Source organism: Nematolebias whitei, chromosome 22 (assembly GCF_014905685.2).
Source record: "Nematolebias whitei isolate Nwh7 chromosome 22, NemWhi1, whole genome shotgun sequence".
In the NCBI taxonomy this organism is placed as follows: domain Eukaryota; kingdom Metazoa; phylum Chordata; class Actinopteri; order Cyprinodontiformes; family Rivulidae; genus Nematolebias; species Nematolebias whitei.
The window spans coordinates 13,522,999-13,538,906 of record NC_056519.1 but is presented as its reverse complement, the minus strand read 5'-3'; the positions used below and the strand labels follow the sequence as shown (position 1 = coordinate 13,538,906).

At 40.3% G+C, this 15,908-nt stretch overlaps 1 protein-coding gene across 1 annotated transcript in view; it reads left to right on the top strand.

The window, feature by feature from the left end:
- Positions 1-899: 899 nt before the first annotated feature.
- The window catches only part of LOC119428591 (protein arginine N-methyltransferase 8-B), a 15,423-nt gene continuing 414 nt past the window's right edge, over positions 900-15,908 (top strand). Inside the window, exons 1-9 of the mRNA XM_037696274.1 lie at positions 900-977; positions 1,479-1,703; positions 2,548-2,703; positions 4,190-4,253; positions 4,816-4,958; positions 5,267-5,354; positions 10,205-10,320; positions 11,539-11,689; positions 14,971-15,092. Coding sequence (XP_037552202.1) covers positions 909-977; positions 1,479-1,703; positions 2,548-2,703; positions 4,190-4,253; positions 4,816-4,958; positions 5,267-5,354; positions 10,205-10,320; positions 11,539-11,689; positions 14,971-15,092 — 1,134 coding nt within the window. The 5' untranslated portion in view covers positions 900-908. The remainder of the gene's footprint in view (positions 978-1,478; positions 1,704-2,547; positions 2,704-4,189; positions 4,254-4,815; positions 4,959-5,266; positions 5,355-10,204; positions 10,321-11,538; positions 11,690-14,970; positions 15,093-15,908) is intronic.

Below are 15,908 nucleotides of genomic sequence, written 5' to 3'. Positions count from 1 at the left end.
TTGGGGCCATATTTGAGGTAATTTTGTTGTCATGGTTACGCTTCATAACCTGTCCAAAAGTAAAAATGTTTTCATTAAGAATCTTTCCAGCTGCACAGCATCTGACACCAGAGAAAGTAATCATCCAAAAAAAAAAAAAAAGAAAAGTGATTTACATCCAGAAAAAGAGGAAATAAAGTTTTCAAAAGCAATATGAAAGTACAGTTCCAACATGCAGCCGAAATGTGCATTCCTTTTTTTAAAAAAAGTGCTTTTATTAGTCTAAATGTTTTAAATATGTTGAGTCAGGCTAGGTAAAACATGCTCATCTTTTTTGGAGCCAGTTTCATGAGAACGCGCGTGGGCTCAGTTTCTGTGGGAAAGTCTGGCACGAGGAGGCATCATTCCTTCTTCTTCTTCTTCTCTGCAGGCGTTGCAAACTCAGTCCGTTTGTCCTCCCAGAGACTCTCAAACTGGACTTCCCGGCGAAATGAAGTGAAAAACGGGGCGACTTTTATTTAGTTTTATTTTTTTATATATTTTTGTCTCCGCGGGTTTCGGAGTTTAGTTCTTGGAGATGAAGAAATGGAAGATGAGAAGTAAGAGTTAGATTCTGAAGCAGCTGGATTTTCGTCTCTTTTTTTTTTTTTTTAAACCGAGGGACCGAGCAGCAACTCTCCCGCTGGCATCAAACCCCCAACCTGAATAAGACACCGAGTCCTCCCAGTAAAACAACCAACAGACACGCCAGTTCACGTCACTTCACAACTTTTTCTTTCCCAGTGCAGTTTTTTCTTTAACGTCTCATGATGACTTCCATCCATACGAGCACCGCAGTCACCTACTCCTGGACTTTGTGTCGTTTTTGACACGTTTTCCTTCGTTTTGGCCTCAGTTTAAGGTCCCGAGCCTAAATCTCGCCGGCTCTCATGGGACTCGGGCACTCGTCGCGTTGCTTGCTGCTGCGGCGGAAGATGGCGGAGGCGGACAGCTCGGAGGTAGGGGGGGACCTTGTGGTGTCCTGTGGCCCGGTTCTGATGTGTCCGGGGACATTCTTGATCTTATATTTATTTATTTATTCACCGGTGACAACATAGTTCGTCTTCAAATATGACGTTGTTCTCTATAAATGATGTGACAGCTGCGCCCTTGCGTCCTCCAGATGTTACAGCCGAGTCTGCACATATGCACGCGCACCCTCCGAGTTATGGGAACGATAAGAGATGATGTTTGGATGTGCAGCACTGTAAAGCATGTTGTGTTCAGGTGATCGCTTTGGAGAATTTGACGCGTTCGCTGTCCGTGGTGCTGAACCGGAACTTGCAGCTTTTACCGGCTTTCTCAGTGCGCATGAGTGGACTTGCATTATAAGTCTGTTGTTTCTAAAATAATAAAAATAAAAAAAAAGACTAATTCAGTCCTGCAGTTTATCAAACCATCTCCGATAAGCTCGTGTTACCTATATCTGAACCGTTTTGCCTCTCATTCCTGTTTCTCAGCGGCAACAGCCGGTCATGTCACCCCTCTCCCAGTCTGCCCAGCCCTCCCTGCTGCCCAAACCAGTGCCTACGAGCCACCACGTGCCCTGCGTCCCTCACGCGCCTCATGTAGCAGCGCTGACCACCTGTCCTGGACGAGGCAAGATTGCCAAATTTGTCAGCCCGGAGGAAATGACGTCAAGGGACTACTACTTTGACTCTTATGCCCACTTTGGCATCCATGAGGTAGGACAGTACGACACTGGTGTGATTAGAGTAAAAGAATGAGAGCAAATCCCCTCTGCCAAGAAGGTTCAGTCTTTTCAGTGTGACTTTTTAACAGCAGGGTATGTCAAAAACCCACATCATGACTTCTGCAAAAAGAGAGAGACTAATCTGCATTTAGGTTTACTGTTACAGATTTAAGTACATATTAAGCCTAACAAATAAAATCAGCTACCAGTATAAATCTACAATAAGGCAGCTGCTTGCAAACGACCAAACCGTGCTCTAGGAGAGAGCTCCTAACATCTGTTTTGATCGAGTGTGCTTCAGCTAACAAAAAAGAAACCAGATAGCACAGGGGGGGGGGGGGGGGGGAAGAGTGTGAGTAATAGTCCATTATCAGCACCACGTAGGTGAAAAGTATCTGTCTTTTGCAATCATCTGCTGCAAAATGCTGAGGCTATAACCTAACTAATGACCTTGATATGTGAAGGAGAGATGGTGAGAAAGTTTGGGAACATGTAGACCTTTTTTAAATGGTGTCCTTATTTAGCATGTAGGTCAGCTTTTCTGTCTGCTCGCAGACAAAGAGTGTGTCCTGATTAAAGAGTTCAAAGCCCAAAGAAGTAGGATCTGTGTATGAGATCAGGGAGATGGATATCCAGCAGTCCCCAAAGGCGTTTTCTGTCTTCTCGTAAATTTCAAGAAGCTCTGCCATTGTCACTGAGATTTTTTGCCTAATTTCTGTTTTATCCATCTGATTACACCGGAAAAACAATAATGTGCTTACATGCAGTTTTGCATCTGGATTAGTGTGACTAATGCTGTAATTTGTATATGCTGTGAACTTTTATTTCCAACGCAGGAGATGCTGAAAGATGAGGTGCGGACACTGACATATCGGAATGCCATGTACCACAACAAGCATGTGTTTAAGGATAAAATCGTCCTTGACGTTGGCAGTGGCACGGGGATCCTCTCCATGTTTGCTGCCAATGCTGGTGCCAAACATGTGTATGGGGTGAGGCCAATACATGCACCTTCAGCTCACAAACAGTTGGGTTAGACTAGCTTTTCATTGCTCTCTCTCTCTGTACATGCATGCATATGTATGTACACACCCACACCCACATACATACACATACGCCGCCCCAGTGCTTAATTTGAGCTGGATCCTGCCGGAACAGAATCTGAGAACTCTCTTTTTTTGACAGGATGTGTTCTGGTAACTGTTTGGATCTGGTAACTCTCAGGCTTATCGGTAATAAAGTTATGAACAAATATGACTGCCTTGAATGAATAAAATGTGTTTTGGATATGTAAATGGAAAATAATTACATAAACACTAATTTTAAACACAACAACCACTTATGAGCAAATGAGCTGCCCCTTCAAGTAACATTTCCACGTCTACACATAAAAAAAAAATGCAGCCCCTAAAAGAATGGTGGGGGTGAGTGCTGAGCTAACCAGGCAGCTGCAGGCATGCGCCTGGAGGTTTCACATGTGGAGTTGGACAACAACGAGCAGGGACAGTGTCGGGCTCAGAACCATCAAGAAAGGGGGGCGGGGATGCTTGACAGAAGTAGTGTTTACAAATGTAGGTAAACGTAGATGTTTAACAACCCATTAAAATGCAGGAAACTGCACTTATTTTATTCAAAATTTTATGGGGGAGAGCCCCCAGACCCCCCCCCCCCCCCACCTCCAACCCCCGGCCTCTGGCCCACCTGCTATTTGCATTCTGGCATCGATCGGTTTACAAATTAAACCATGGCGCTGCCATTTTGTAGTTTTCTTTCAATAAGCTTATAATGTAATGCCAGTCAAAAGAACTACACAACCCAGAAGCCAACAGTGCTTCCAGCTGCTGCTTTCTGCTGAAATTGACAGAAAGTTTAGCAACACAAAGTTAGAAGTAATGATCTAGCTCACAAAGACCTGGCAGGAAAGTCGCAAATAATCCTGAAGCTTCCTGAAGTTCAGTTATTCACCTGCAAATCCACCTGGACGGGGCGGTAGACTTTGTCGCTGCAGGGTAGGTCTGCAGAACCGGAACCGAGCCCGACTGGAACCAAGCTGGTGAGTGCCCATGTAAAATGTGGCAGTACTGTATGTACATAAGTTGTTAAAATTACATAGGTTTAAGATTTTAGAAAATTCTTAATATAGCAAGAGTGTGGGAAGGGTTTATAAAGCCTTAAAATATATATAAATACTAAAATAAATATAGTGTTCCTACTTTGCAGTTTTTCACGTATCATGGGGGTCTCTGGAACGTAAGGGCCGTATATATATATATATATCTTTCTGTATATATATATATATATATATATATATATATATATATATACACTGTATATATGTGTATGTGTGTTGCATTTATTCAATTTGCCTAAACTGAAACAGTATACTCATGCACAGTGTAAGTATTCTTTTAGAAATATCTGACAATTTGAAGTACTTTAAAACCCTGTGTGCATGCACTTGTGTATTTGTTCCCGCAGATTGAATGCTCAAGTATATCTGAATATTCCGAGAAGATAATTAAGTCCAATCACCTACACAATGGTGAGTTGACGATGATCTTCCTTTTTTTTTTTTTGTTCTGTGTATCCATTTGTCTAAATGTAGAGCTGTGCACTAACATGAGAGTTGGAAGGAACCTGGAAAATCTGCGTATTTCCTTACTTGCGGTCACACTTGACAGTGTTGGTCACAGCTCTGATAGTTAACTGGCAGCTCAGCTCTGTTGTCAAATAACCATAATCTTTGGGATCTGTCAGATTATCTTCCCCCTCCTTCCTTAGTGGGGCTTGTTGCCATTGTTATGCCACCCTGAGCAAGACAGATGGTGGGCTGGCAACAGAGTGGATTTTGTTACCTGCACATTTCACATTAGGTTGGTCAAAGTTTGATGCACCCTTGATAAAATCTTTCTGCTTGTTAGTCTTATTTTTAGTCAAAAGGATCAAAAAGATTGGAAGATGTAAATCAAGACAGAAGCTGTAATCATTTACAACACTTAAAAGCCCGGAGAAGCAGTGGGAAACTCCATCCAATTTGCATTTTTTAAATTAGAAATCTTCAAAGCAATTTGTAACTCGCTGTTTTGTTTCTCTCCGCAACACAGTCATTACCATCTTCAAGGGCAAGGTGGAGGAGGTGGAGCTCCCCGTGGAGAAAGTGGACATCATCATCTCGGAGTGGATGGGTTACTGTCTCTTCTACGAGTCCATGCTCAATACGGTCATCTTCGCCAGGGACAAATGGCTGGTATGATGGCTCTGCTTGTCGCTCGGCTTAATGTGTGCGTGTTTGTTAGGCTGAATGAACGAATAAAACAACAGACTTATAAAAGACGAGACGCAGAGATGGAGGAGAGGACTTGCTGTGTATTCTTGTGTCTGCTGCCCAGATGCTGAGGTTACACATGAGCGATCTGGTTTCTAACCTCACAATCTGCCAGAGGGCTTTAAATTCAACACATGTGATCCTAGATTGAATGCCAGGTGTGCGAACAATAAAATGATGGGTGGTCTGTGTCTTTTCAGAAGATATCTCGTGTCTTTTCTTGTTTTTAGAAACCTGGAGGTTTGATGTTCCCTGACAGAGCAGCTCTGTACGTGGTCGCCATTGAAGACAGGCAGTATAAGGACTTTAAGATTCACTGTGAGTAATAGTATAAACTTTTATGAAGCAGTCTCACTCGTGTGATTCATTTTCCATCCGTATGTTTTTCGGTGCGATTCTCGTCCCGCAGTTTTCAAGCTATTTCAACAAATCATAAATCAAAACGTTCAGCTCTCTCAGGATGACCCTGCTATGACTTTTGCTATTGGTGCAGCTTTAGCTATTTTGAACTATTTAGCCTTGTATGCATTTTTTTCTAATAAAAAATGAATTGAGCTCATTTTCATCCTTCAAGTCTTTAGATCTGTTTACAACTTTTTATGGCTCCTTTCACATTTTGTTCTGGTTCAACTACTTTCAGCTTCCTGTGGAGAATAATCATTTTTTAGCTACTTTAAGCTAATTTAATCTTTTTTTTTTCAGCTGTTTGGTGCTCCTTTCTGATTCTATCTGCTAACTACAACATTTTTGTGGTTCTTGTAATTTCAGCTTCTTACTGACTTTTTTTAGCTACTTTTTGGCTGTTTTGCTCATTTTTGCTTTTTCAGATATTTTCCACTCTTTTGTGCTCATTTCTGCTCATTTCAGCTTGTTATGCTCCTTTCAGATTATTTCTGCAAGTTTCAGCTTTTTCTACTATTTCAACTACTATATAGCTGTTTTATGTTAATTTATGCTTTTTCAGCTAAGTCCACATTTTTTGCACTCATTTCAACGTTTTTCAGCCCAATTCAGCAAAATGTGTTCTCTCCACTTCTTGTAATTTCAACTTATTTCTGATTTTTTAGCTACTTTTTTGGCTGTTTTGCAAATTTCAACTTTTTCAGATAATTTCCACTCTTTTGTGCTCATTTCTGTTTCTTTCAGCCTAATTGGGCAAACACATATTCTTTATGCTTTCTTGTTCTAATTTAAGCTCGTTCCAACTTTTCAGCTACCCTTTTAGCTATTTTTAGTTGTTTTCAGATAAAGTCTAGTTTTTCATGGTAATCTTTGCTACTTTCAGCCTAATTAAATTATTTTTGCTAATTTCAACTTTTTGTACTAATTTCAGCTTATTTCAGCTACTGTCAGTTATTTCAGCTATTATTTAGCTGTTTTTATGCTAATTTGAGCTTTTTCAGGTAATTCTACATTTTTAGCTAATTTCAGCTTTCTGCTTCCTTCTGATAGTTTAAGCTTCTGACTTTTCAGCTAATTTTCAGCTATTTATTTAACATATTTCAGCCCTTTTTAGCTAATTTCCTCAATTTGTGTGCTAATTTCTGCTTATTTAAACCTAATTCAGCAAATATGCATTTTTTTTTCTGCTTTCATCTGCTACGTTAGTCTTGTTTGTCCATTTCAGCATTTTTTTTAGCTAATTTAAGCTTTTTTCAGCAATTTCTTCTGCATGCAAGAAATGTGATTTCTCTAGTTATTGTTGACTTGTTGCTCTTCTCCTCATATTTCTCTTGTCTGAACAGCCACAGACAAAAACATCTTCACCTTGGCTGACATGTGATATTTAACTGACCAGGAATAAGCAACATTCAGCTACTACGTGACAGGTGGTGAAAAACGAGTAAAACATGGTCAAGGATTTATTAGCTATCAGAGCTGTGGTTACTAAACTTTATGTAGGTTGTGTTTTTAGTCTCATTTGGGACACAATGTCCTACACTTTTACAATATTTTAATTGAAGTGATTTGAATAAAACTGGGCTCTGTGCTCATTCATTGTATTGTCAAGGTTTAGACAAATGTATGGAATGTGTTCAGCTCTGAAATTCTCTCTCACAGCCGTGAAAAACAATCAGCGGCACAATAAACAAGTACCAGCTCAAATGTTAAACATTATAACCATCTAATAACTGATTTTACAGTAACATTTAATATTTCAGCAGCCCGTTTCTAACAAACAAGTACATATTGACTTGGATGTTTGCCTCAGAGCTTCTGGAACAAACGTATCTTTTTTTTAAAAATTTTTTTATTTTATTTTATTTTTTTTTTTTTTTTTTTTACACGCAGTGCTTTGATATTGAAGCTAACAGAAACCCAGAAACAGCTGACGGGGATATTTGCTTATCTATGACAAACCTGTGTGAATAAATTGTGCACGATGAGAGTCATTGTCAGGATTAGTGCAGATGCCTCTAGCTTTAAACTCTTCAAACATTTTTTTCTTCTTTGTTCAGTTTTTAGCCAGACAATGTAGACAAATAGTTAATTTTTTTTAGAAATGTTTGTTGCAGGAGAAAAGCAGCAAGATGACTCTTGCATGAAGTGAATTTTGTTTAATAATTGTTTTTCCTCCAGTGTGAAGGAATTATTGTCTTTATGTTCGGAAAAATCTGAGGTACTGTTAATTACAACAATGGATGGCAAAGACAGAAATGAACTGAAGGCTTTGAGTCCCATTATCACCCCCAGCTGAAGGTAAAAGTTGCCTTTGTGTGCCGTGTTTATTTGTCTTTCATGTTAGTAAAATAGCACATGAACCAGTGGACAGATTTTATTAAAACTCAGAAAAAAAAAAATCAGATGATCTACAACTCATCAAATTCAGTCCAAGATGGCCGCCATTGCCAACTTGTCCCACAAAACACAATATTGGCTGCATCTCAATTTTACAAATGTTGACCTCAAATTTAGTTTAGCTGAGAGTGCAACACATACTCTGAGCACACGCTGCCTGACATCTTTTCATTAGTGTCCGTCTGTTAGCAAAATATCTCAAACCACTGGCTTCATTTTAACGAACCTCTCAGAAAGAAATCACTGGATGCCGATCTTCATCAGATTATGTTTTGGAGTCACAGCAGCTCAAGACGACTGTTACAGCTAATCGACAGTACCAAACTCAAAGTTGACCCTAACTTGGTTTGTTTAACTTTGAGCTAAACCTCGGTGTGGCAGAAGTTGAAGGTTGTTCTCAGCATGTTCTTACAGCACTAACAGATCTTGTGTGATCTCACCAGATTGCTCACCATTTAATTTTTATTCATACATTTTAATCTTTTAACAAATTCTTTGGAAAATACCTCATTTTGGGTAAAAAAACAACAACGATTTCCTTCATTTATGAGTTTAAAGTGACCTAACTGTATTAGGCCCAGCCTACAGACCTGTTAGATTATATTTTCAGTATCCTACCGTTCACATTAAACTCTTTGTGTGTGTTCACATAGCTGTCACAGCTGGGGGCCTGAGCTAAACCCTGTGATCCACATCAAAGCACCAATATTAAAGGTGCCATTATGTCTAGTATTGACAGCAAATAACTCAATAACTCCCACTGAGTTTCCTTTCACTGCAGGTGGCATTTTTAGTTTTAACATGTCCAAAGCATAAACATAAAAGTACATTCTTCCTGACAAATCTGAGACGAATTGCCCAAAACCTTCAGATTTTTATTTTTAGCGTCTCTGCGTCGGCGGTGCACTCCTCCATCATACATTTAGCGTTTGGCCCTGTGACAAAATAAAATGGAGTGAAGGGACAGAGGGAATGGGGGAGTGGAAGGTTTTCATTCCAAATTATATATAAAAAAACCATAAACGACTGCCAGACATACTGGAGGAGGCTGGAGGTTATTTTCAGGAACACTTGTCTTTTTACCACACAGGACCTGAAAATAAACAGTGAGTCAGGGATTGTTCTTCCTGGCAAGGTTAAATGTACCGTAAGTTCCCGACTATAAGCCACTACTTTTTTCCACACACTTTGAACACTGCAGCTTATATAATACTGAGGCTAACTAACAAGCTTCATGCCACCAAAACAATTAACCTCGTCTCACCCGGGCGCTCACAGACCTGCCTAATACACATCTCTCTTGGGGGGTGAGTCCTTGTGACTCATTGAGACTACCTGTATAAATACTTGGGCCTGTCATGATAACAAATTTTTCTGGGCGATTAATTGTCTCAGAAATTATTGCGATAAACGATAATATTGTTTGACATTTGACAATAATTAGTAATAATTGTCAAATTTAAGAAGAAATGTGGGTTCATTTGTTTTGAGTGTAGTACCTTTTTTTGACCACCAGATGGCAGTATAAGACTGAAGTGAAGGATGGATAGTGAGAGAGCGAGCAGCGTGTTTCTAAGAAAAATAGGAGGGAGGCCCCTTGATGTGACATGGGCAATCTCTCTTCGGTTCTCAAAATGGCGGACGCTCTGTGTGGTTTGAGCTCTTTAGCATAACATTTTTCACACAAAGCTTTTAATAAAAAATTTAAAAATCAGTGAGCAAGTTCTCAGCTTCTTTTTGTAGAGAAAACCAACATTTTATATAAAGGCACGGGTTTCAACCGTGAATTTTGTAGCTTCGACAAGACAGAGTTTTTTCCCCGAAGTCGGCCTGTTAGCTTAGCTCGTAGCTTAGCTTCTCAGCTTAGCTGCTTTTAACGATTCAAAGACATGATTTTGGACGGTTAAAACAAATTTTAAAGAGAAAAGAGAAAGGGAGGGGTCAGTGAAGAGCACTGGAGTTGAGCCTTTTGTCATCCAGTGTCTTCAGTAGAAAGAGAGAGACATGAAGAAATGATAAAGCTGATAAATGAAAATGAGGTCGATAATTTTCATTTATCATGCAATTAATTGATTTATTATTTATTGCGACAAGCCTATACATACTGGTTAAAAAATAAATAAATCCGACCAATGAAATTACCAAACGGGTCACGGTGGACCCGTTTGGTAATTTCGGAAACTTGGTGTCATTGGTCCACTCGGGTGGACCATTCACTGGTCAGTAAAAAACATTTATTGTAAGTATTAAATTAAAAAAATATATATTAAAATCTGGTCCCCTCCACCAGCTGTTTTTGTGCTGAATGCTTATCAGGAGTTGCAACCATTGTGTAAAAGCTAAGAAACTGCAATACTGTGTGTGCACAGGGTGGGAAAATGTTTACGGGTTTGACATGAGCTGCATTCGCAACGTGGCCATCAAAGAGCCTCTGGTGGACGTGGTTGATCCCAAGCAGGTGTTGACGAACGCCTGCCTCATAAAGGTTAGCTTGCACTTTTCCTGTCATCTTCTGTAAAATTGTGCGTCATATTTGAAAACCCTCTAAGGCACACGTCCAGGTGTTAATCTTGTGTGTACAGGAGTTCTCAAAAGTCGCCGCCACCTCTGAACGTTCCGTCAGCTGAGGCTATTTTCCTGAACATAATGGAGGTTCTTGGCGAGCTGTAATAGACTGCAGCTCCGTTTCTGTGCTTGAGGAAACAACAATGACTTGTCTTTCATCTCACAAATGAACAGAGGAGGAGAGCATCCAGGGGGGGGGATAGCTTTCTTTGTGTTTGTCTACCTTCTATCATTGCAATACTCGTTTTTCCTGCTTTTTTTAATCACTCTTCCAATTTGGACTATCCAACCAAGTTATTTCTACTTTATCATTTCAGATCTTCCCCTTCCTCTTTCTCGTTCTCTGATTAAGTCAGGCCTCACTAATCTCAAACAACAGGGGGGTCTCACTCCTTCTCTTTCTGTGTGTGATGGCGAAATGTCACACAAGAGCAAGAACTGAGTCACAAGTCTTCATTTTGCGTTGAAACGGTTACCAGTTGGAGTCTCCGTACCTCCTTTGACGTGCATGTATAAATCAGGGCTTATTCCCTGCAGCTGCATGTCTTAATTCATCCTGTCAGTCATTCCTCACACGCCTAAATGACAAAGTCACTCCAGTATGTTTTTTCTCACCTCCCCCATTTCCCTATACAGTAGGGCCTGGTATCGCTGCAGAGGACAGAGGTGTTAAATCACAATCTGTCACGGCTGCCTAGAACCTGCAGGTTCTGCCTGTGGCTTCATGTAAAACAGCCAAGTCTCTGCTCTTCATCCGTTTTGGACCCACTGACATGCCCAGCAGGGAGCAAAACGCCAAACTTATCTCTCTCCGCAAGACGTGATTTAATATAACACACATGCACCTCACCATCCAGAAGACTCAGGGGAAGACACCCACACAGCATGTGTACTGCGAGCAGGCTCGGTTCGCCAGTCGTGATTCAACCTGTGGGCTTTCATGCACACTCACCCATGCACAAAAACCGTGGTGAATAACGTAGCGGCTCTGGCATATACATGTGCTGCACATGCAAAAGAGCGAGAGCAAGTAGCGGTGACGAGGTGTACACACTGGAGTTGCTATTCAAGTTTTGAGCAGACGTCTTTGGAGAAGTGATGATAAAATGCAGCTTTTTTCCTTTTTTTTTTCTTTAAGGAGGTGGATATCTACACTGTGAAGCCAGAAGACCTGTCCTTTACCTCAGCCTTCTGTCTGCAGATCCAGCGGAACGATTACGTCCACGCACTGGTCACATATTTCAACATAGAGTTCACCAAATGTCACAAGAAGACTGGTTTTTCCACAGGTGAGGCTATACCTAGCTTAGCATTCCAGCCTAAAATCTGCAGCTCAGCGTGCACGCAGCGAAACGTGCATCCCCTCAGCTTGCAGGATGGGTCTGCTGTATCAGAGCTGCTTGTCAGGATCAAAGCTCAACTATCGTTAACATTCACAACAGGTTTTTAGCTGTGCGCCAACACAGATACTGTATTTGGAAAGTCTCAGCAGTTTTTAAAAAATGCAGTAGTCCTTCGTTTATTGAGGGGGTGACGCTCCGGACACCCTCCGCAATAAGTGAAAATCTGTGAAGTAGTGACATTATATTTATTTGAGTATTTTTACATGTTTTAAGGCTTTAGAAACCCTTCCCACACTTTTGCAATGTTTTAAACTCTTAAACCTGTCATTTTAACAACCTAAATATATGTAGCTACTAAATTTTACTCACCAGCTCTGCAAAACAGCAGCAGCTCTCAGTTCCGCTTGGTTATGGAAGGACTCGGTTCTATTTCTGCAGACCTACCCAGCAGCGACAAAGCCCACCATGTTCTAAACTCTTAAACCTACTAATTTTAACTGTACAGTGCTGCAAAATTTTACTCACCAGCTCTGCAGAAACAGTGGCTCGATTCTGGTTTGGCAGACCTACCCTGCTGGTTCTGCTCCAGTTCTGTGCAGCCCTTGAGTGCCGAAACGCATTTTGGAGGGAGCCGGACCTTCAGATAGCCAGTACGGGACCAGACGGTGGTCCGATTGAGTCCAAATCTGGAGGAGAAAAAGTCCTGGTGAGCTCCAGAGAGAGCGTATGGTGACACCTCCCCGCTCTGAAGTCCTCGTGGGCCAGTAGCAGCTCTCAGATTCACAAATGAGTCTGGAGGTTCGGTTCTGGTCCAGTTCCTAGTGGGTCCGTGCGGCTCTCTTCATCCACTTTGTGCCGAAGTCACTGTATGAATAAGGGCTGAACTTTTTCCGATCAGCTTAAAACTTTCCCTCTGCGTATTTCAGCAGAGGGTAACGGGTCTTCTGGGTGGGGCACTGTGGGCTTCTGGGAAATATAGTCCTTATGACTTGGGATACAGTGTAGAAAGTGAGAGAAAACTACAAAATGGTGGCGCCTGTCTGAAGTATTTCATTTTTTCATTAACTTTTTACTGTACAGTATCCAGTACTGTCCCAATCACGTGAGTAACATTAAAGTTGACAATCATGTGTCCTGCACAATTTTTTTTCTCGTGCGCAATCTTATTTTGAAAAACCACGAAAGAATGGGTCTGCAAAAGTCGAACCACGAAGTAGAGAGGGACTACTGTATTATATTTCCTTCTGCTTTAGCTTCTTGTGTCTTTCCGTCTTTACCTCGAGGAGCTACATTCTCAGCTACATGCCGTGTCTTTTCAGGTCGACGCTGGTCACCGTCAGTGGTGACAAGAGCTCCTCTGAGCATGTGCATTAGGACCTGTGACCCCGGAGCAGATGTACTACAGCGGAATGGGGGCACTGTCCCCTGTGACAGCTTTGTGTGTGCCACAGAGTAAAAACACCAAGCAGAATTGAGCAAAGCACACACTCAGACTGCTCATGAAACGTAAATGGATTGAAAAATTCCTAACAAAGCCAAAAGTTTATCCTCTAAAACACAAGCCTTTGCATTTTGCTGAAACTTCTCGTTTTTCACAGGACACAATACACACCAAAGTTCATGCTCATTAATCCAGGTATTTTGTACTTCATCCAAAGGACTTCTTCAAACTGAGGAGCCACCAAACAAACCGATTTCCACAAATGGCATACTCCATAGAAGGGGGAAAAAAAAAAAAGGTTGCTGGTGGCCTCCGGGGCCCGCCCTCTTCCTCGTCAACCCCTCTGAGACAGTCATGCCATAGTGGTTCAAAACACCAAGCGAACTGTTTTTTTCCACTATGGAGTATGAAGTTTGTGGGAATCAGTTTGTTTGGTGGCTCCTCAGATTGAAGAAATGGATGAAGGCCGAAATGTCTCAGCAACAAAAGAAACCGTCCAGATGACCTGACTGAACATTGTTGGATTTTATACCTGGATTAATGAGCATGCACTTTGGTGTTTTGAACCACTTTGGCATGACTGTCTCAGAGGAGTTGATGTGGGAGAGGGAGGGCCCCAGAGGCCATCTTAGCACCAGCAAACTGTCTTTTTCTCACTGTGGAGCATGCTGCTTGTGGGAATCAGTTTGTTTGGTGGTTTCTCAGATTGATGAAGTCCTTTGGATGAAGGATGAAACGTCTCAGAAAAAAAATAAAAACGTCCAGATGACCTGACTGAACATTTTTGGTGAACACACTACAGTTTTTATCACTGCTTGCAAAACCAAAGTGAAAGTAAGAGCTAAAACATGTGCAACTTTTCATATTTTAAGGCAGGAAGAAAACAAAAATTCTCCACGATGTGTTTTTATTTTATTTTTTATTATTTGCCAAATAAATACTTATTTTCACGAGCTTGAGTGAAAGACAAATACTTTGGAGCTCCACATACGTTATCACAAAATATATTAATATTTTTCCTAACATAACCTCATACAATGAAAGTACATTACTTAGTGAGGTAAGAACTTGGTTTTTTTGTGTTTTCAGGATTGTCTGTCAGTTTACTGTCACCAAATGAGAGGACAGGCAGAACAAAATCTCTGCACTTCATCAAAAAAGATTAAAAAGGGAGTAAATGTGAGATCTAATCAAGTATTCTTCAGATTCAATGGACATTTCAGGAAGTTAGATCATCCTCAGTAACTTAATGTACTTATTATATCTAACACATTTAGTCTAAATACTGATAATGGAATATAAAAGCCTAGCTGTATGGTGACTGCCGTGTTCACGCTCTGCTCCACCCTGCAGCAAAATATCTAAACATTAAATATTACAAATTATTACTTCACCATTTTTGCCCCAGGCTACACCGTGTTGGTGTTACACAAGTAAAACTGGTGCTTTCACCGACGGACTCTCCGCCCTGTTACGCAACACCATTTTGAATAAATTCATGCATCTGCTGCTTACATAATGTTGTAGAGGAGGTTCTATGTTTGGCTGAGTCTGTTGGGGCTGAGGCAGAGCGTCACTGAAGGAGTCTCTGCCTTCATGTTTCTCCCACTGGGCGAGTTCAGCTCAGACACTTTCAGTTTCTACTTTATTTGTAACCACGAGGCAGGTGATAGCTCAACTGATCCTTTAACTTCACAAACTGACGTTATTTTATAGCTTCACCTGGATGGTTTTAATCTCGTTCCTTTTTCTCTTTTTTCTTCTCCTCTCTTGTTTTTGCCTCCAGCTCCAGATGTTCCAAGCACACACTGGAAGCAGACTGTGTTTTACTTAGAAGACTACCTAACTGTCAAGAAGGGGGAAGAGATCTTTGGGAGCATCGCTGTTAGACCCAATGAGAAGAACGTGGTAAGACTCTGAACGTTTAGATGTAATCATCAGTGCAGTCACTCGTGACCTTTGTGTCATTTGTTGCCATTTTTAGGACACTAATATGAATTTTAGTTGATTATTTTGGCACTCGGGGTCACTTTCTGCAAATCAACACAAGGTAAAAAAAAAAAAAGTTATTATTTTTTTTATTTTAAACAATATTTTAAACTTAAAATAAATAAATAAAAAGAACAATAATGTAAGTAAATAAAAGTAGGTTCTTCATAGTAAGATTTAAATGTAAAAACTTGGCCTACTTTAAGTATCAGTCCTCAACCATGTTTAACTAATTTCTAATTACAAACGTGATTATTTATCTAAAAAAAAGTTTACACTGTAAAATAAATCCATATTTTTTATTAAGTAAAACTGGCAGCTGGGTTACTAGAGGAATTCTGTAAAAAAAAAAAATAGTGTGAACGTTAATAGATTTACAGAGTAAGGCGTAAATTAAACGGTTTTACTAATAAAATGTTACATATTTTGTAAACATAAACACATTTTCACTGTACTTATGTACTTAAGTCTTTTATGTAAAAATACATTAAAATAATACTTTTTTACAGAATAATTGAGGGACAACTACATTTAAAACAAGTAAATTAAACATTTTTATCCGTGTATCCCTTACCCTTATACTTGGGATAGCGGGGCTTCCCGCCCCTCAACAGAATCGAGCGCCCCGTCTACCAAAAAATATATATTTTAAATATTTAATCTACCTTTGCTTTTTAATAATTTTGGTGACACCATAAATTTTTATTTTTTTTGTAAAAGCATCTGTATCTAAAT